Source organism: Hyperoodon ampullatus, assembly GCF_949752795.1.
Source record: "Hyperoodon ampullatus genome assembly, chromosome: 4".
NCBI lineage: Eukaryota > Metazoa > Chordata > Mammalia > Artiodactyla > Ziphiidae > Hyperoodon > Hyperoodon ampullatus.
The window spans coordinates 57,506,041-57,524,341 of record NC_136917.1 but is presented as its reverse complement, the minus strand read 5'-3'; the positions used below and the strand labels follow the sequence as shown (position 1 = coordinate 57,524,341).

Genomic DNA, 18,301 nt, shown 5'->3' with positions numbered 1-18,301 from the left:
TCCCATAATGGTCAGCCCATTTTCTATCCTGACCAGGGATAGAACCTGGGCTCCCTGCACTGGGAGTCTTAACCACTGGACCACCAGGGAAGTCCCATACCAGTATTTTTCTTAGAGGCTTAATTGGGTTGTGTTCTGATTGGTTTTGCTCCTGTGTCCAATGACCTTGTGATAGATGCATTTTACAGATACAATTAAGGGATACAATTACGGATACTATTTCAAAGTTCTCGTTTAACATGGGGGCAAACAAAATCATGTCTTTTTGTGGCATTTCTTGTATCATGTCACTTTCCATGTTAGTTATGAGCAAGGAATACCTTTATTTTACAATTTTTAATTATAATATAAAGTAGAAAGAGTGATAATACTTTTGAGCAGAGCCTTTCTTAGCGTCCAGCAACTTCATTAGTAGGATTCAGTTCTCCAGGTTTGAAATATTTTGAATTTCAAAATTTAAAGGAAATAAAATCATTGCAGTCTCTTGAGTCTTCTCACCATTAGACCTGGGGAAAAAAGGGAGAAGTAGCAGCACTTCTTGAATCTGCTAAAAAAGGATCTGAAGAAAATGAAACAGTCATCACTTATTTATTGAGAGTCTGTAAGTTTTCCTACACTGTGAAGAAATACACAGACATATACGACATGGCTTCTGCTTGTAGGTTGTGTATAATTAAGGTAAGGAAATAATATTAAAGCATTTGGATGAATTAAAGAATGACACATTCAGAATTCTGAATGTTAGCATTGAGAGAGATGTAGACTATGAAAGAGAAAAATAAAAGTATGTTTAGAGTAGACAATGTTTCATGGATTAGGTAGGTTTTAAGATGGACATTGAAATATAGAGAACATTTAAAAGGGGGAGAGAAAAGATGAAGCTATTTCTATTTGAGAGAATTGCACAGGTAAAGTTCTAAATTTAGTTCTGTTCAAGAAACATTAATTAAGTATCTCTGTGCCAAGCTCTATACTGGGCGCTAGAGATTACAGCATTTTTGGGAACACTTCTGTACTCTGTTGCCAAAGTATTTTCACATATCCTAAAAAGGTGAATCTCTTGTGAAGGAGCAAATCCCTTGAAGGAATTCTCATGACGGAAGTCCGTTTCCTTTGCTGATATAGAAAGGGATGGGTTTTTGTTTTCAAAATATAGGCTAAGCTCTAGAGATAATTGGGTAAGCTTAACTTTGGTGCACACTCATCTTCCCCATCATCACTGACTTCCTATCTGGCATAGTTACAGGTGCTTATCTCTGTCTGATACCTTAAAGGGCCATGCTATATATAGACTGTCAACTAAGGTTACTGATGATAATAAATTGTTGCATTTTAATAATAACAATAACGTACTTGTCAATTACTATGTAGATTGGTTTTTCTTCTTTCCAGTTTTATTGAGATGTAATTGACATACAGCATTGTATAATTTTAAGGTGTACAGCATGATGATTTAAGTTACATACATCATGAAATGATTACCACAATAAGTTTAATGAACATCCATTATCTCATATAGATAGAAAATAAAAGAAAAATTTTTTCCTCATGATGAGAACTCTTAGGATTTATTCTCTTAACAGCTTTCATGTATAGCATACAGCAGTGTTAATTATATTTATCATGTTGTACATTATATCCCTAGTACTTATTTATCTTATAACTTGCAGTTTGTACCTTTTGACTACCTTCATCTAAACTCCCCCCTCCTATCCCCCCCACCTCTGGTAACCACAGATCTTATTTCTTTTTTAAAAAATTTTATTCGAGTATAGTTGATTTACAGTGTTGTGTGATTTCTTTTTCTGTGTGTTTGTTTGTGAAGTATAATTGACCTACAGCACTATGTTAATTTCTGGTACGCAACATAGTGATTCAATATTTCTATGTGTTACAAAAGGATCACCATGGTAAGTCTAGTTAGCGTTTGTCCCCATACAAAGATATCACATTATTATTGACTGTATTCCCCATAGTGTACATTTCATACCTGTGACTTATTTATTTTGTAAGTGGAAGTTTATACCTCTTAATCTCCCTCAGATTGTTTTATATACATCATCTCATGTAATCTTAATGATTCTATGAGTTTACTTAAAATTGTCTTCCCCAATTAAAATGAGTAAACTGAAGCTTAGGTTAAGTAACATGACCAAGGCCACATGGTTAGTCATTGGCAGGGGTGTGACTGACTTCAAAATCTGCGCTATTCTGCTTTTCAATAGTGGGTTCTTGAAGGTCCAAGGAAAGGAAGGAATGCATAGTGGTGTGGTTGAGGCATTAATATTAATATTCGTAGACAGGGCACTTGCCAGCAATCTAAGCAATCCTATTCCACCAACTAGTAAGGTTGGCATGAGACATGTACAATAGTATGAGCAACTAAATCACTGTACCACCAAATACAGAGTTTGCCATCTCTTTAGTACGTCTTTGAAGAGGTAGCTGATTTGTGTTGGTGCTATGTTTGTCTTCTCAGCCATTGAGGGAGTAAGTACAAGTTGAAGCTTATGATCCTGACACATCAAAATGGACAACCTGGCAGATGTCCTTGCTGGAAGATGACAAGATTGCTAAAAGAGGAGCCCTGATTTTTCTCCTGAGATTTGACACTTGGGGGCTTCCATTAAAAACATTACCAAGCCTCTGTCATTTTAATCTCTTCTTTAAGTGCCTGTGATCTTTTCAGGGGCACAGGTCCACGCATGGTCAATGCCTAGTGACCAGGTTTCAGAGCTGTGGGCAGAGGTGGCAGCGACTGTGAAAGGCTGGGAGGAGATGAGGGAAGAAAAGGTCACTCTTCCTGACAACTTATAACTTGATTCCACCTATAAGCCATTTATTTTCAGAAATAAGTAATGGGTGAAGACATAGGCCAGGCCTACATTTCATGCACTTGAGAGTTAAAGGCTTTCTGAGATCAAATTACCACAGCAGAGACAGAGTTACTGTAGGGACATTTTGGGAGGAAGCAGACAGAGAGGGAGAAGCCAGAGGCCTAAGAACAGAAACAGGAATAGAATGTGATGGAAATTGCTTCCCACTTTGCACTCCTGAGGGAACAAAGAGGACAAATAAGAAGCAGCAGGGATAGGAGGAAGCTGGGAACTTCTCTGGAATAAAATGGGTTAGGCTGTAGAGTTGTCAGCTGCTGTACTTGGTAGGTGGGAGGAAGAGATGTGCTAGTCCAAGCCTTTGAAACCTGGGTGCCTTGGCCCCTTCAACTATGCCCTGAAGGAGGGAAGCATGCCAAATGTCAGGTCTCCTAGTTTTGTTCCAGTTCATAGCTAGAAAATGACAGCAGAAGATCTAGGGGTGAGAGGATGCTGAGAGAAGAGAAGAGAAAGAACATTTTAGTGAGTGCTTTTGTACAAGTGGGACAATGAATTTTAAACTCTTGTGGAATAGATGGGAGGGCCTGGGAACAGTGGATGTTCAAAACAGAGAAACAGAGGCAATGACACAGAACAGAAAGGCTTCCTCTGATCCTTCTGCCTTCTTGTTCACTGACAATTGGTCATCCTTTTGTTGCCTCTGCAGCAATACAAGGGGGGAGTCTTAGGGGAACAGAGACCCGGAGGGGTAAAGGAACCTTATATTTATGTAAGATGAGCTGCAGCCATTGAAATTGCTGGCTATTGTGAGATAAATCCCAGCCTTCCACATTTTGCTTAGTAACAGCAGACTTTTCACTGCAAAGCATTAATGGAGTCCAAATTCCAGCCAGGCTTGGGAAATCAAGAGTAACTCTCTTGATGTAATGGTTTTGCAGGCTCCTGAAGACATTGTCATCCGTTAAAGAAAAAAATTTAAATCACTCTTGAAAGAAAGAAAATGTCTTGGGTGATAAATGAAAAAAATTTGAAGTAAAATGAGGAAGAGCTTGAGGGAAGAATCTCTTTAAAATTTTACAAGATTCTCCCCACTGTGATCAAAAGGGGTCAAATAAGAGCTTAGCCTGCAGCTTCATGGAACCAATTTTTTTTAAAGAAAGAATATTAAAACCTGAAATATTGCTTATTTGCCAAGGCACACACTGGAAGTAAAAGCCACTTGGCTAGGAGCAGAATTGAGTGTTGGATCGCAGGATGCTAGTTTTAGGCTTGCTCCGCGAAAGATGACAGCACTTGCCACCCCCCGCCCTCTGCCCTAGAAGTTTCTGCAGTATTTAGGAGTATTCAGGGAAAATGTTGGTGTCAGGGAAATAATCCCCATCATCAGTAACGCCAGAGCGCCTCACTTGCGTTTGTTTCTTTGAACGTGGAGCCGCCGCCCAGATATCCGTACTTAGCCAAGGCCCTCGGTGTATTTTCTTGACTTGCGCTTGGAAATCTTTTCCTGGGAGCTGAAAGCCCGAGTCCTAGAGACTTAACTGCTTTTCCTAGAATAATCTCCTTACAAGACCAGTTCAGCAGCCGAAGGACCGTGGAGGCTGGCTGAACAGGACAGTGGGGGCAGGGAAAAAGGGAGTGGCCGTGTTCCCGGGGTCTGCTGGGATCCGGCCGGTCCGGGGCGAAGGAGCTGGGGCTGGAGTGCCTGGAGCGACTAGGCAGTCCGGGTCGCCGTCCGGCACCTCGGTGCGGAATCGTAGCCGGACTTGCTGAGTATTCCTCCCCCTCCTCTTCTGCTTCCTCTTCCCTCCCACTGGACCAGCAGCGGCGGCGGCAGGAATCGAAGCCGGGCTGAGAGACTCTGAGGCGAGCGGAGGAGCTGGGATATGGGGAGTCAGAGCGGGCGGCGGGGCCAGGAGCCCTCCGGAGGGCCCACGAGGGGAGCGGCCCCGGCGTTTGCTAGCTCGTGAGGCGTGGGGGAGCGGGCGCAGGGCGGCACGAGCGGAGGCGGAGGCGGAGGCGCGGCCCCGGCGTGGAGCACGGCTGGGGAAGCTGCTGCCTCCGGCCCTGCCCGGCTGCCTCCGCCGCGGCCGGTGGCTATGGAGCTGGCGGGCACCAGACCTGGGGCGACAGAGCATCCCCGGCTCCGGACGCCCATGTCCTGGCTGCTGCTGCTTTTCCTGCTGCTAATGCTGCTGCCGGGCCCAGCGGCCTCCCAGCTGCGATACTCGGTGCCGGAGGAGCAGACACCTGGCGCGCTTGTGGGCAACGTGGCTCGCGCACTGGGGCTGGAGCTGCGGCGCTTGGGGCCGGGCTGCCTGCGTATCAACCACCTGGGTGCGCCCAGCCCGCGCTACCTGGAGCTGGACCTGACCAGTGGAGCTCTCTTCGTCAACGAGCGCATTGACCGGGAGGCGCTGTGTGAGCAGCGGCCTCGCTGCCTGCTCAGCCTGGAAGTGCTGGCGCACAGCCCCGTGGCGGTGAGTGCCGTGGAGGTGGAGGTACTGGACATCAACGACAACTCGCCGCGCTTTCCGCGGCCCGACTACCAGCTTCAGGTAAGCGAATCGGTGGCACCTGGAGCGCGCTTTCACATAGAGAGCGCGCAGGACCCCGACGTGGGCACCAACTCGGTGCAGACCTACGAGCTCAGCCCCAGCGAGCACTTCGAGCTGGACCTGAAACCCCTGCAGGAGAACAGTAAGGTGCTGGAGCTGGTGCTGCGTAAGGGCCTAGACCGCGAGCAGGCAGTCTTGCACCACCTGGTTCTCACAGCTGTGGACGGGGGCAGCCCAGCCCGCTCAGGCACCGCGCAGATCTCTGTGCTTGTCCTGGACACTAACGACAATTCTCCCGCCTTCGACCAGTCCACTTACCGTGTCCAGCTTCGGGAGGACGCGCCCCCAGGCACATTGGTGGTGAGGCTGAATGCCTCAGACCCGGATGAGGGCTCCAATGGTGAGCTCACGTACTCCTTGAGCAGCTACACGTCGGACCGGGAGAGGCAGCTCTTCAGCATCGATGCCAGCACGGGGGAAGTGCGGGTAAGTGGAGAGCTGGATTATGAGGAGGCCTCTTCCTACCAGATCTATGTGCAGGCAACAGACCGGGGTCCAGTGCCCATGGTGGGTCACTGCAAGGTGCTGGTGGACATCGTGGACGTGAATGATAACGCCCCAGAGGTGGTGCTCACGGACCTGTACAGCCCAGTGCCTGAAGATGCTGCCCCCAACACCGTTGTGGCCCTTCTCAGTGTCAATGACCAAGATTCAGGTCCCAACCGGAAAGTGAGCCTGGGCCTGGAGGCCACACTGCCTTTCCGACTGAATGGCTTTGGAAACTCCTACACACTGGTGGTGAATGGCCCCCTGGACAGGGAGCAGGTGGCTGCCTACAACATCACAGTGACAGCCACTGATGGGGGAGTACCACAGCTCACATCCCAGCAGACACTGCAGGTTGAGATCTCTGACATCAATGACAATCCACCCAGCTTCCTGAAGGATTCCTACTCCATTTACATCGAGGAGAACAATTTGCCAGGGGTGCTGCTCTGCACTGTGCAAGCCACAGACCCAGATGAAAAGGAGAATTCGGAGGTGACCTACTCCCTCCTGGAGAGGGAGATTCAAGGGCTGCCAGTCACCTCCTATGTCTCCATTAACAGTGCCAGTGGCAGCCTTTATGCTGTCAACTCCTTTGATTATGAGAAGTTTCGGGAGTTCTTGGTGACTGTGGAGGCCCGGGACAAGGGGAGCCCACCACTGAGCAGCACTGTCACCACCAATGTGTATGTAGTGGACGTGAATGACCATGCCCCTCACATCCTATACCCTACCTCAACCAATTCATCAGCAGCCATTGAAATGGTGCCTCGAACTGCCCCTGCTGGCTACCTGGTCACTAAAGTCATAGCCATGGACTCAGACTCTGGGCAGAATGCTTGGCTCTTTTACCATCTGGCCCAGATTTCTGACCTGGACCTCTTTAAAGTAGAGCTACATACAGGAGAAATTAGGACTACCAGGAAGATGGGAGATGAGAGTGGAACCACTTTCAACCTGACCGTGGTGGTCCGAGACAATGGAGAGCCATCGCTGTCAGCCTCTGTGGCCATTACAGTAGCTGTAGTGGATAGGGTTTCCAAAATCCTCCCTGACACTCAGAGACATGTGAGACGTCCTCGGACATACTCTGAAATTACACTTTATCTAATAATAGCATTAAGCACAGTGTCTTTTATATTTCTTTTGACAATCATTGTTTTGAGCATCATCAAGTGCTACCGCTACACTGCTTATGGCACCGCGTGCTGTGGAGGCTTCTGTGGAGTGAGGGAGAGGTGCCCTGCAGAACTCTACAAACAGGCCAACAACAATATTGATGCCAGGCTACCACACGGCCTCAAAGTGCAGCCTCACTTCATTGAAGTGCGAGGGAATGGCTCCCTCACCAAGACCTACTGCTACAAGGCCTGTCTGACAGCAGGCTCAGGGAGTGACACTTTCATGTTTTACAACACAGGGGCGCAGACAGGACTGGGCCCTGGGGGAGCCCAAGCAGCAGCAGGTGACAGCAGGCACCTCACAGGCCAAAGTGGGCAGAGTGCTGGGAACCTGATTATTCTAAAAAATGAAGCTGTTTCTCAAAATGAGGTGAGACAGTAGTCAAGGGGTCTTCCACAAAGTCATGCATTTTTCACATTCCCCCATGCATTTTTCACATTCCCCAGTATCATGTAGTTGGCTTTCTCGAGTTATTAACAATGACAAGGGTTATCTGGTAAACTGAGTGTGTGTGTGTGTGTGTGTGTGTGTGTGTGTGCATTACCTGTGACTGGATTATAATTTGCTATGTTTCCTCTCTAGGAAAATAGGACTAGAGAATTGTTTTACTTTCCATTTTCTTTTCAGATATATGAAACCTTGACCATAAAATTGTTTGAGAAATGAGGATTTGTCTTAAGTATGTGGTGTTAAAGCACAGCTCTGTAGAGAAATAGAACAGGCCTGAGAATAAGATGATGCTATAGAGGGTAACATTGTGAGATTCAAGGAGAAATGGCCTGTGCTGTATCATATACAGGGAAGTTTCCCTTTTGAAATCCTACAGGAGTGTTGTTTTTCAAAAGCTCTGAAACCTCTCGGGGCTGTGGTGGTCACCTCTGTATGCTGTCCCTGTTTATACCATGGACTATCTACAATGAAAAGTATCCAGTTAATATTTCTGGTAATTGCATTGAACTAATGTGATGAGATCTGCTAGAAATTCATGTCAGAGGTGATAAAGCCATAGAATGTGGACCTCACCCTGAAGACAAAGTTTGGTTTGGCTGTTTGCTGTGGTAACTATTCTGTTGGGGCTGTCGGAGGAGATGAATGATGGTACGGCAGGCATCCAAGAACCAATTTGTCTGGTTGGGCCAGGGAGATGGTAGAATGAGTGGATTAGGAATGTGGGGGATATGGTGAAGACCAGGACAAGCTGGGGTTGGGGAGAAAGAAAGGGGAGAAAGAATTCTGCCACTAGTTATCTTGTTTGGCCTTGTGTGAACTCCTTGTAAGAGGATTTCCCTGCATTTAGCGTAAATGTAATCTTCTGATTTCCTCTTGAGAATTCCTAAGGTTTTGATGAGATGTGAAGCAGCCTCTTCAAGCCCCTCATGTCTTTAGGTTAAATGACAGTACTTTAAATGGTACTTCAACATGTTCCAAAGCACACTTTCAATTTCTGGATCTAGCTACAAAAGCCTTGGAAAGTGGATGGCTTACTGTACATGAGAGGCAGAGAGACAGGTGTTAGTAGATACACTGGTTTTAAGTAGGTGTAAGGCCAGTTTGCTCAGTATATGAAGGATGTATATAAATTGTTGGACAGTGCATGTGTTTGTGTAGTGTGTTTGTCTCCATATGCATGCTTGAAATAATAGAACTCTGCTTTGTGATACTTTTAACTTGGATTTCAGAAATTTTGTCCCGTAAAAAGTGATGAGTTGTTCCTTCCCAAACAACTGCTTTGTAGCTAGGACTTTCAGAGGTCTTACAAAATGAGTTAATAATATTTGTCCCTCCTGTATTTTTGTGATGTGTTTTCATTGACATATTGCTGTCTTTTTATTAATGTCCATAGTTTCACATTCTAAATTCATGCTCATCTTCAGGAAATTAATGCATAAGCACAGAAAAGAACAGAGATGGATTGAGAGAATTTCCATGTACATTGTAGGTAGGTTTACCAGAAGAGCCTGATGTTAGTCAATGCTGAGCAGCCACAGGAGGCAGATTGCAGATTAAGAAGAACGGGGCGGGTGGGGGGAGGGGAAATCAAAGAGCCTCCAGAATTCTTTAGATCATAGCTTTTGGCAGCATGTAGAAAGGCTTAATTTTAAATAAGGATGCTGTAGACATTTGCTGAACAAATTACTGTGAAGTCCTTTTGGGCCTGGGGTGGGCTGCAGATTGTAAAGAGGCACAGAGAGCAGGCCAGGCAAGCTTTGCAACCAGCTGTGAGCCGGAAGCGCAGGCGAGTGACACTCTCACCCTCTCTCTCCTGACTCAAAGCTTGGGGCAATTTGATACGTGAACTATTTCTGTCTTATACTGACCTGTGTGTTAATATGTGCTTTGGTTCACAAATCTTTAATTTAGGGAGAAGATTATGTCAGAAAAGTGCTTGCTTTTGTGGGATTTTGCCAGGAGAGTACATGATTTTAATAAAGGCACATTTTTGCCAGACGCTTTTGGAAATCCAGTGAAGAGAGCCCTAAGATCTACAGCTCCTGGAATTATTGCGGTTATAGGTAGAGAGTGAGTCACGTTGTCATAGCATGGCAAAATGGGGACAAAAATCACTCAACTCTGAAAGTCATCACTGCTAGATCAACCTGTTAAATTCTCACGTTAGACTTTCTTTCTTCCCTACCGAGTCACTGCCGATGGCAGGAGAGTCCTGGGGTGCAGTTGATTCCATGTGCCTACATTAAAATTAGATGGGGATTGGAAAATATGAGTAAGGGACTTTGCGCTCACTGACCACCCTACTATACAAAAATATTCTGCACTGCAATATATGTATGGTTTCATTACCTGTAAGTCATACATTAAACAAATATTTATCAACGTCTAGCACATGAGGAAACAAGCTCAGAGAGGTTAAGTAACACACACAGTCACTCTACTAGTGGTATTTTCAGTCATATCTGTCTGACTCCAAAGACTGTGCTTTTTGAAACAGTATGAGTAGATAGAAATCCCAATGTTTATATTCCTTTTGATATGGGATACTCAGGCATTCAGGCTACCACTGATTCACCTAGTAGTGTCAATTAACTGCTCTGGAAAAAGAGGAATTCTTTGCATAGAAGTAGGTCACCAATGGGAGGATCAATGAGTAAAAACGTTACCACCAAGCTAGGATATTTTTGTTTGTTCTACCATTGGCAAAACCTGTTAAGATCTTTTATCTTTGTTCTGTCTCTAATTTCTCTCTTGTTGCTTATTAAATATCAGTATTTAACATCAGGCTAATCTTTTGGTAGATTTTACCCCCAGTGAGTTTATTTCATGAGCCACTTGTGCAGTGAGGTTTCTGAAGTAACTGTTCAGCAGTGGGGCAGAATTTCTCTTTGGAGAGCTCTGAAAACCTGGTGTTGAATGTGGTTGGCACCCTCTTCAGAATCTCCAAGAAAAGGAACCAAATCTTAGGGTGGTTTCTGTGCATCTGTGGTCCTGTGACTGCTGATGAGTCACTTTGAGTGCTCTGGGCAGATTTGTCCAACTGCGCCTCAGTGGGACCAGTTGGCACAAGATGTGGAAATCACAAAGGAGTATAGCAGAAATGAGTTAAGTTTACATTCCCTTTCACTTTTTTTTTTTTTTTTTTGGCGGTATGCGGGCCTCTCACTGCTGTGGCCTCTCCCGCCGCGGAGCACAGGCTCCGGACGCGCAGGCCCAGCGGCCATGGCTCGCGGGCCCAGCGGCCATGGCTCACGGGCCCAGCCGCTCCGCGGCACGCGGGATCCTCCCGGACCGGGGCACGAACCCGCGCTCCCTGCATCGGCAGGCGGACTCTCAACCACTGCGCCACCAGGGAAACCCCACTTTCACTTATTTTAAAGCAAGTTGTAGTCACCAAATCTTCAGTTAATTTTGCCACTGTGTGTACATATTCACTCTAATTCCAGTTGTGGTAACTTCGAAGGGTGAACCCTTCTTTCAGTGGCACCTAGTTTATTTCTTGCAGGACTGACTTTTCTAGCTGGTGACTGACTCTGTCCTGGATCAGAACTTACACTTAGTGTAAAGTGCCATCGTGGTGAATTTATAAAAACTGCACAGTGGTCAGAATAGGCAAAGAAATTGTATCTGAACTTCCATCCTCTGATGGTCACTTTTGAATGGGTGGAGCTGTTTTGTTTTGCCATTTCTGTATTGGTTATAGGACTGTTCTTCTGAGAAAAGGTTTATTTTATTTGGTCTGAGAATACGTTAATTTCTTCAAATTACCCCCTTCTTCCCCTCTTCTACAGACCTGCTGAGCCAGATGGAGTTATGGCTGAGCTCCTCTCTGTCTCTTTATCTGATAGCACATATTCTGACTAATGAAGAAAGCTATTTATTGTAGCTTGAATGTCATTGGCCTACCCTTTGGTCTGACCCAGGACTGAGCCTGCACATGGGCATCTGGTCTGACTCAGAACACTCTGCAGGGACACAGGCTGGCATATTACAAATTGTCTACTGGCATGCTGTTTGCTTGACAGAATAGCAGAGTTGGTTCTGGATACTTACCTTGGTTGGCCACCAAATTTTACTCTCAATGAGAGGTCAGGATGATGTCTGTTTGCAAACGTTTGATGAAAAATTACCATCATCAAGCCCAGAGGTTTAGCTGAATTGAATGGGGATTTACATGTGTCTTTGAATATGAGTTTTGTAAATTTCACCTGGCTCCATGTTCCTGGGCATATTACAGTATGAATATAAATTTGGCTTATTCGTATGGTAATATTTTGAGTACTATAAAAGCATGATTTCAAAAATCAAAGGTCAAGAGAATTCCTTAGCAGTGTTTTAAATCTGCTAGCCTAAAACTTATACAAGTTTTTGTCTTTTGAGGATTTGAACTTGACAAATGCAGAGAAATCTCCAACATTGCAAAAATCGAAGAAAAATGTTAGTCCCTTGGCACATAAGCAACATCAGTTGCTTTCTGGCCTTGCAGGGTCAGAACTCTGGGCTCCAGGGAAGTAAAACTGTGGGTGAGAGAGTAACTGCTGCACTAGCAGTCTGTGCATCCAGAACTAAGCAAACCTAGCATTTTCTGTTGTACTAGAACCCATTAGGTATGTTTTAAAGTTATGTGTATTTTATTTTACTGCTCTGTGGATTAGGATTATAAATTACTGTTTTTAGAAGTAAGTATTCACCTAGACTTCTCATATTTATCATCTTTTCATTTTGATTTACTAGAAGACTAATATGTAGCATAACAATGATTATTTTAAATGTTAGATTCCTTTTTGCCTTCATGACCAACAGTTTATGTGTTCATTTTCTATTGCTTTGTAACAAATCACCACAAATTAGTGGTTAAAAACAACACTCGTTTATTACCTGCGCACTGTGACTGGGTTCCCTGCTCAGGTTTTCACAAGGCTGAAATCAACATGTTGGCCAGGCTGAGTTCTCTCTTGGAGGCTCTGGGGAAGAATCTGCTTTCAAGTTCATTCAAGCTGTTGGCAGAATCCAGTTCCATGAGGACTGAGCTCTCCGTTTTCTTACTGTTGGCTGGAGGTCACTCTCAGCTCCTAGAAGTTGCTCTCAGGTCCTTACCAGTATTTTAACAGTGGAGAATATTTTCTCACATGGAATTCCTCTCATGCTTCAGATCTCTCTGATTTCTGTCTCTGATCTCTAGACCCAGATTTAAAAGACTCATATAATTAGGTCATTCCCACCCAGATAATCTCCCTTTTTCAAAGCCAGCTGTGCCATATAATATAACTTAATCATGGAGTAAGACCCATCATATTCAGTCTTGGAGATTATACAGGGCATTTACAGTAGGGTGTAGGGATCTTGGAGGCCATTTTAGGATTTTGCCTATCATAATTTATATCAGTGTTCACAAAATATCACTGAAAATTTTGCAGTGGATACATCTTTAATAGATTCCTACTAGGAAGGAAAAAGAGATACCACATGTAGTCTTGTTTCTCAGAGGATCATTTATTGATAGCTTCATGGATTTCCATGATAAGAAGATAGCATATTACTTCACTGAGTAGTCCTATGATTTTATGAATGACATAGGGTATTTTAAACCTATTTTATTTCAAATCTGTCTTGGAAGAGGTGATTCACCCTTTTGTAGCTCAAATATTCCATAGTATAAATAATACCATTACAGAATAAATCAAGTCTTAGCTATAATTTTGATAGAAACAAATGGATTCTTGTTCTTCAATAATACTACATCACTCACGTGGACTACCTAATTCAGTTTTTCCACATCTGGAATTTCATGACTTATTCTACTGAAGGACTATGCTTTGAAACAACAGAACATACTGGGCTTTTCACCAATAGAAATTAAGCAAAGCCCAGGGATGTACCATCCAAGTACTAGAGAACTAAACATATGTCTCATTATATTAGGTTTATCAGCAGTCAACCTCTCAGCTTCAATTTTTCCAAGTTTAATCAATTTTTCCAAGTTCACATGAAATCCATGTACATTTTATTACGTTTAATTTTGTATCATTTTAAAATAAATCAATCTGGGAAAGTCAGAAGTAAAAAAGAGAAAAATATATATCTGTCATTCCATGCAAATTTATTTAAAACACAGACTTTCACGTTAGGAGTACCTAAACATGACTATCAGCCAAACCTACCTATCAGGCAGGTAATTTAATCTCTCTAAAGTTCCAGATTTCTAATTTTTGTAATTTAAGTACGATAGTGTTGCCCTTGCATGGTAGTTGATTTATTCGAAAGCCTTTAAAAAACCTATCAAATACCTGAACCCTGCTAGCTTCCGAGACTATAGCTATGTATTATGAATATTTGAGAATATCAGTATGTTTTATAAACAAAGATATAATCCCTTTCATAAAGTTTTTGGTCTAACAAAGGTATTAGGATAAATTCAGTACTATGTATAAAGTGCTTATTCCATTGCCTAGTATTGTGTGGCTACATAAAACATATTAATTACTTACTTCCTTACCTTTTCCCTGCCTGACCTCACTGCCATAAGATGTCTCATAACTATGATTTTGGCAAATAAATCTCAGAAGCATCTTGTTGCTGAGGGACTATTATAGAAAATAGCAGCATGACAAATTAGGTGTCGTGGAGGAAGTGAGATTATGTAATGGACTGAGTTTCCTGGTCAGTCCTGCTAGAACTGTGCCTTTCTGCAAAATAAAGTTGGTGATTTCATTCACCAGATCAAGTTGCAGCAATTTTCATCATGGATGTTACCCAGTCATAGAAAAATTGGCAGCATTTGCTCAACAGATGTCAGAGTCTTTCTTGAAGGAGGGTTCTTACAGCTAACAAGCTAACACCAGTGCTGCTGATGGTCAGGGGAAAGCTGGTGATGATATGATTAATAAAAAGTATTTCAGTCATATTTTCAGGTTTACCAAATGGTTTGCAAATGTTTTCTCTTTTGCTCCCTCTACTACCCCTGATAGAAAATGGGAGCCCCTTCATTTTGTCTGTAGATATTTTTATGGTACTTTATGAGGAACATCAATAGCATTTTGTGAATTTGAGAACCAAGGATGAAGCAGCTTGTATGTTCATATCTTTTTTCTTTCTTTTTTTTTTTTTTTTGTGGTACGCGGGCCTCTCACTGTCAGGCTCCGGATGCGCAGGCCCAGCGGCCACGGCTCATGGGCCCAGCCGCTCCACGGCATGTGGGATCTTCTCGGACTGGGGCACGAACCCGTGTCCCCTGCATTGGCAGGCGGACTCTCAACCACTGCGCCACCAGGGAAGCCCTGTATGTTCATATCTTGCCAACAGAATGGAAGGGACCAGAGAGGGCAGTTAGTGTATGGGGACATTTGAGGTAAAGTATCCTAGAGTTGTAGCTTTTTCTGGGCCTTGACTTGGCTAAATTGTTGAATATCATCTAACCATCCCAAAGTCTGTCTGGAAGTTGAGATGCTGATCACTTCTCTGGATCTTGTGAAGAAGTATGTTTATGAAATACTGTGCATCCCTTGGATGAACTATAAGAATGACAGGAACAAACTTATTGACATTTTGAAATAGTTTATTGGCATTACTGTGGCCTTGTGTCTACCAAATATGATAATTATAGTCCAGAGGAAAATGCAGAATACAACCTCCATCTCTTCATCTTTCCATTCAAATAGGCCTCAATATTCAGTGACAGGACCACTTTAATCTCTGCCCATGAAAACACATCTAGAGGAACATCTGTCATGGGTTTTTCATAATAACATTTTTGCTAATTGATAACAAGATAGTGATGGTGATTGATTTTGTCCCCAGTAATTCCTGAGTAGCTTCTACTCTGCACATAACTTCCAGAACAGTCTCTAGGTGCCCACATTTTCCTCGGTGCCCCCTCCACTTTGAATGGACAGTTTGAAGACACAGGGCAATGCATCTTTCACCAGTTAATGAAAAATTAGGTGGTGCAGAGCGAGTCAGGTTCTTCTTAGGTTTCAGCTGCTCCCTGTTAAACAGAGCTTAGCAAACAGTAATTGAAGAAGAAGGCAAAGCCCTCAGAGGAGCGGGAAACAAGTACAATTTTATGAAAAGGATTATGCAGCACAACAAGGTCAAACCCCGTGGTGGTTTGTTTTCCTCTCCCTTGTATTCCTCTTCAATCAGCAGAAGAGGCTGTTGTCAGTTGCTGGCATTATGACTGGGCACATCCGCCCAGAGTCAAACATGCTGCAGGCTGCAAAGTCAGCAGCAGATTGCAGTGTTCTGCAGTCCAGCCAGAACAGCAGAATTTGTGTAGCTGTGTGCCCTTTTATAGCTAGAATACCAAATGGGGGATGTTCCCTTAACAGGACATTTGAGGGCAAAAACAATGAAAGCTTTTCCTGTTTCAGAATAGACTGTCCTTCCACTAGTGCTGCTTTAGGAACATAGACCTGTTTTGTTTTTAATTGAAGTATAGTTGATTTACAATATTGTGTTGGTTTCAGGGGTACAGAGATTCAGTTATATATATTCTTTTTCAGATTCTTTTCCATAATAGGTTATTACAAGATATTGAATAGAGTTCCTTTGTGCTATATAGTAAGCCCTTGTTTATCTATTTCATATATAATAGTGTGTATCTTAATACATAGACATGTTTTGAGCAAGGCAAAGCCAAAGCCGGTCCTCACAGCATCATTAAATCCAGTTTTCCATGGTATTTAATCTGTGCAAGGACCCTGGTGAGCTAATTTAATTTTCTCCTGAAGTGCTATATATATGTGAACATCATCTTAGAGATGCATATGAAATGGCTTCTTCCATACATTTAATAGCTACATGGAAATATTTAAGAAACAACTCATTGGTGAACATCGTCACTAGGAGATCATCGTTTTTGCCATATTAACAAAAACTCCCTTTGTGATTTTGCAGCCCCGACAACCCAACCCTGACTGGCGTTACTCTGCCTCCCTGAGAGCAGGAATGCACAGGTATGGCTTTCCCTCATCATTTCACTCAGAAGTTACTGCAACTGTTTGACTCAGATAAACTGTCTTCTTAGGCCGGAAGCAGCTGTCAAAACTGAGAAGCTTAGATACTTTGCCAGGGGAATGCAGTTGTTTATATGTCTCCGTGTCTATTCCTTGAAGCATTGGAAGTGGTCGGTGCCAAATGCTTATCAAGTGCCGGCAAATAAGAATCTCCTGTAAAATCACAGATACAGGCGACTGTTTACTTTCTCTCATTAAAATTTCTATAAGGAAGTAGCTTCAGCTTCTTTCATCCCTTCCCTATCTGTACTTTCTGTCCTTCCCTTAAAATTATAATGAATACTGATGCTTTCAGACTTGAGTACATTGTGTAATATATATGCACTTGTTGTCTACCTTGGTTTTCCATCACACATTGACTGTTATATCCTGTTAACCACAATAATTGTTGTTCATGTTCACCCCTATTAGAGTCTTCTTATCTTTTCCATCTTGTTGCTATCTTATTGCCTGCCCTCAGTGGCAAGAGCTCTTCAGAGGATGAGCCATGTGAAGGGCCTTTATTGAATATCTGGAGACCAAATCTAGCTTACTTTTAAATTAACCTAGAGTAATAACATTACTTTAAAACTCAGATTAAATATAATTTTGCCTTCTCTATTTTGTCTCTTTGACAGTAATTGATTAACTACCATTATTCCCAGACCTGATCTAGTATTCATGCCACGGGGCCAAATAAAAGATTCATTATTTGTGAGTGTCTTTGGGAAACCAAATGGAGAGAGCCAAGCAACTAGTGTTCACTACCACCAGAATAACTTAGTTTTAAAGAAGAAATAAACTCCAGACTTAAGCACCTCAAAATATCTGGGCAACTCTTGAGTAGATCGTCACTAAACCTTGATCAGTTTCTAAAGAGTGAGCTTACAGAGTATGTATTGAGTTAATGAAAAATTAGTTTTAGCCTGTTAAAAACACATTAAATCAAAATAAATCAACATATTCCCCAAACATTACATTACAAATTGAGCAGAAATCATTATAATGGGTGCTCTTTCTGAACGAGAAGCAATCAGTGAAAACTGAAGATCAGTAGTTGGCTTGGTGAGACATCACTTTGGAATCTGGTCATAATTTTAGGTCAGAGACACTTATGCAGATGCCAGAATACTAGGTTTCAGAAAGAGTCTTTCTATTTGTTAGAAACCAGCTTATGCTTTTGCCTGCATCTGAGCTATTGTGGTGGACTATATGATAGGAAAAAATATGGTTTACAATACCAGCTTCTTTTGTCCCAGTTGAATTAGTGCTTTACTTGAAAAGTACCAAAGCTATAAGACGCACCTTTAAAACTATATTAAAATAAAATACTAAACTATATCAGTTCCTTATTCCATTTTCAAATGAAAAAAAAAGCCACCTGTGTTTCTATTCAGGTTTCAATTAAGATGTTATGAGATTCAAGTAGGATAAGAAATGAAATAAAAATTAAAACTAAATGTTATTTATTCCTCACAGTGTAGTACATGGAACATATGTTAAAGTTGTGAACTTAAACAACACTCATCTTTTTCACACATACGCTTGGCTTCTTGGCCTTTCTAGCCTCAGATATCATGTGCCTGTTCCTTTGAAAATTCTGCTTTGAGCTGAGCTGGTTCCTAGGCTAGTTCCATCTTCAGAGTAAATCTAATTGAACCCATACAATTTGCTGGAAGAATCCACCAACACCTGAAGGATATTAATATTTGGAAAAAAGAGAAGATTCTAGGGTGTAGAT

The 18,301-nt window shown here is 42.8% G+C and overlaps 1 protein-coding gene across 8 annotated transcripts in view; it reads left to right on the top strand.

The window, feature by feature from the left end:
* Positions 1-18,301, top strand: part of LOC307051380 (protocadherin alpha-C2) — a gene marked incomplete at both ends in the record, with an annotated part of 147,142 nt that overhangs the window by 101,122 nt on the left and 27,719 nt on the right. For 7 of the 8 annotated variants that reach the window (XM_079701692.1, XM_079701689.1, XM_079701690.1 and 4 more), the window contains one exon: positions 16,463-16,521. In XM_079701692.1, coding sequence (XP_079557818.1) covers positions 16,463-16,521 — 59 coding nt within the window. Of the gene's footprint in view, positions 1-4,930; positions 7,487-16,462; positions 16,522-18,301 lie in introns of those variants that run through there. The other variant, XM_079701688.1, reaches the window with a different exon arrangement.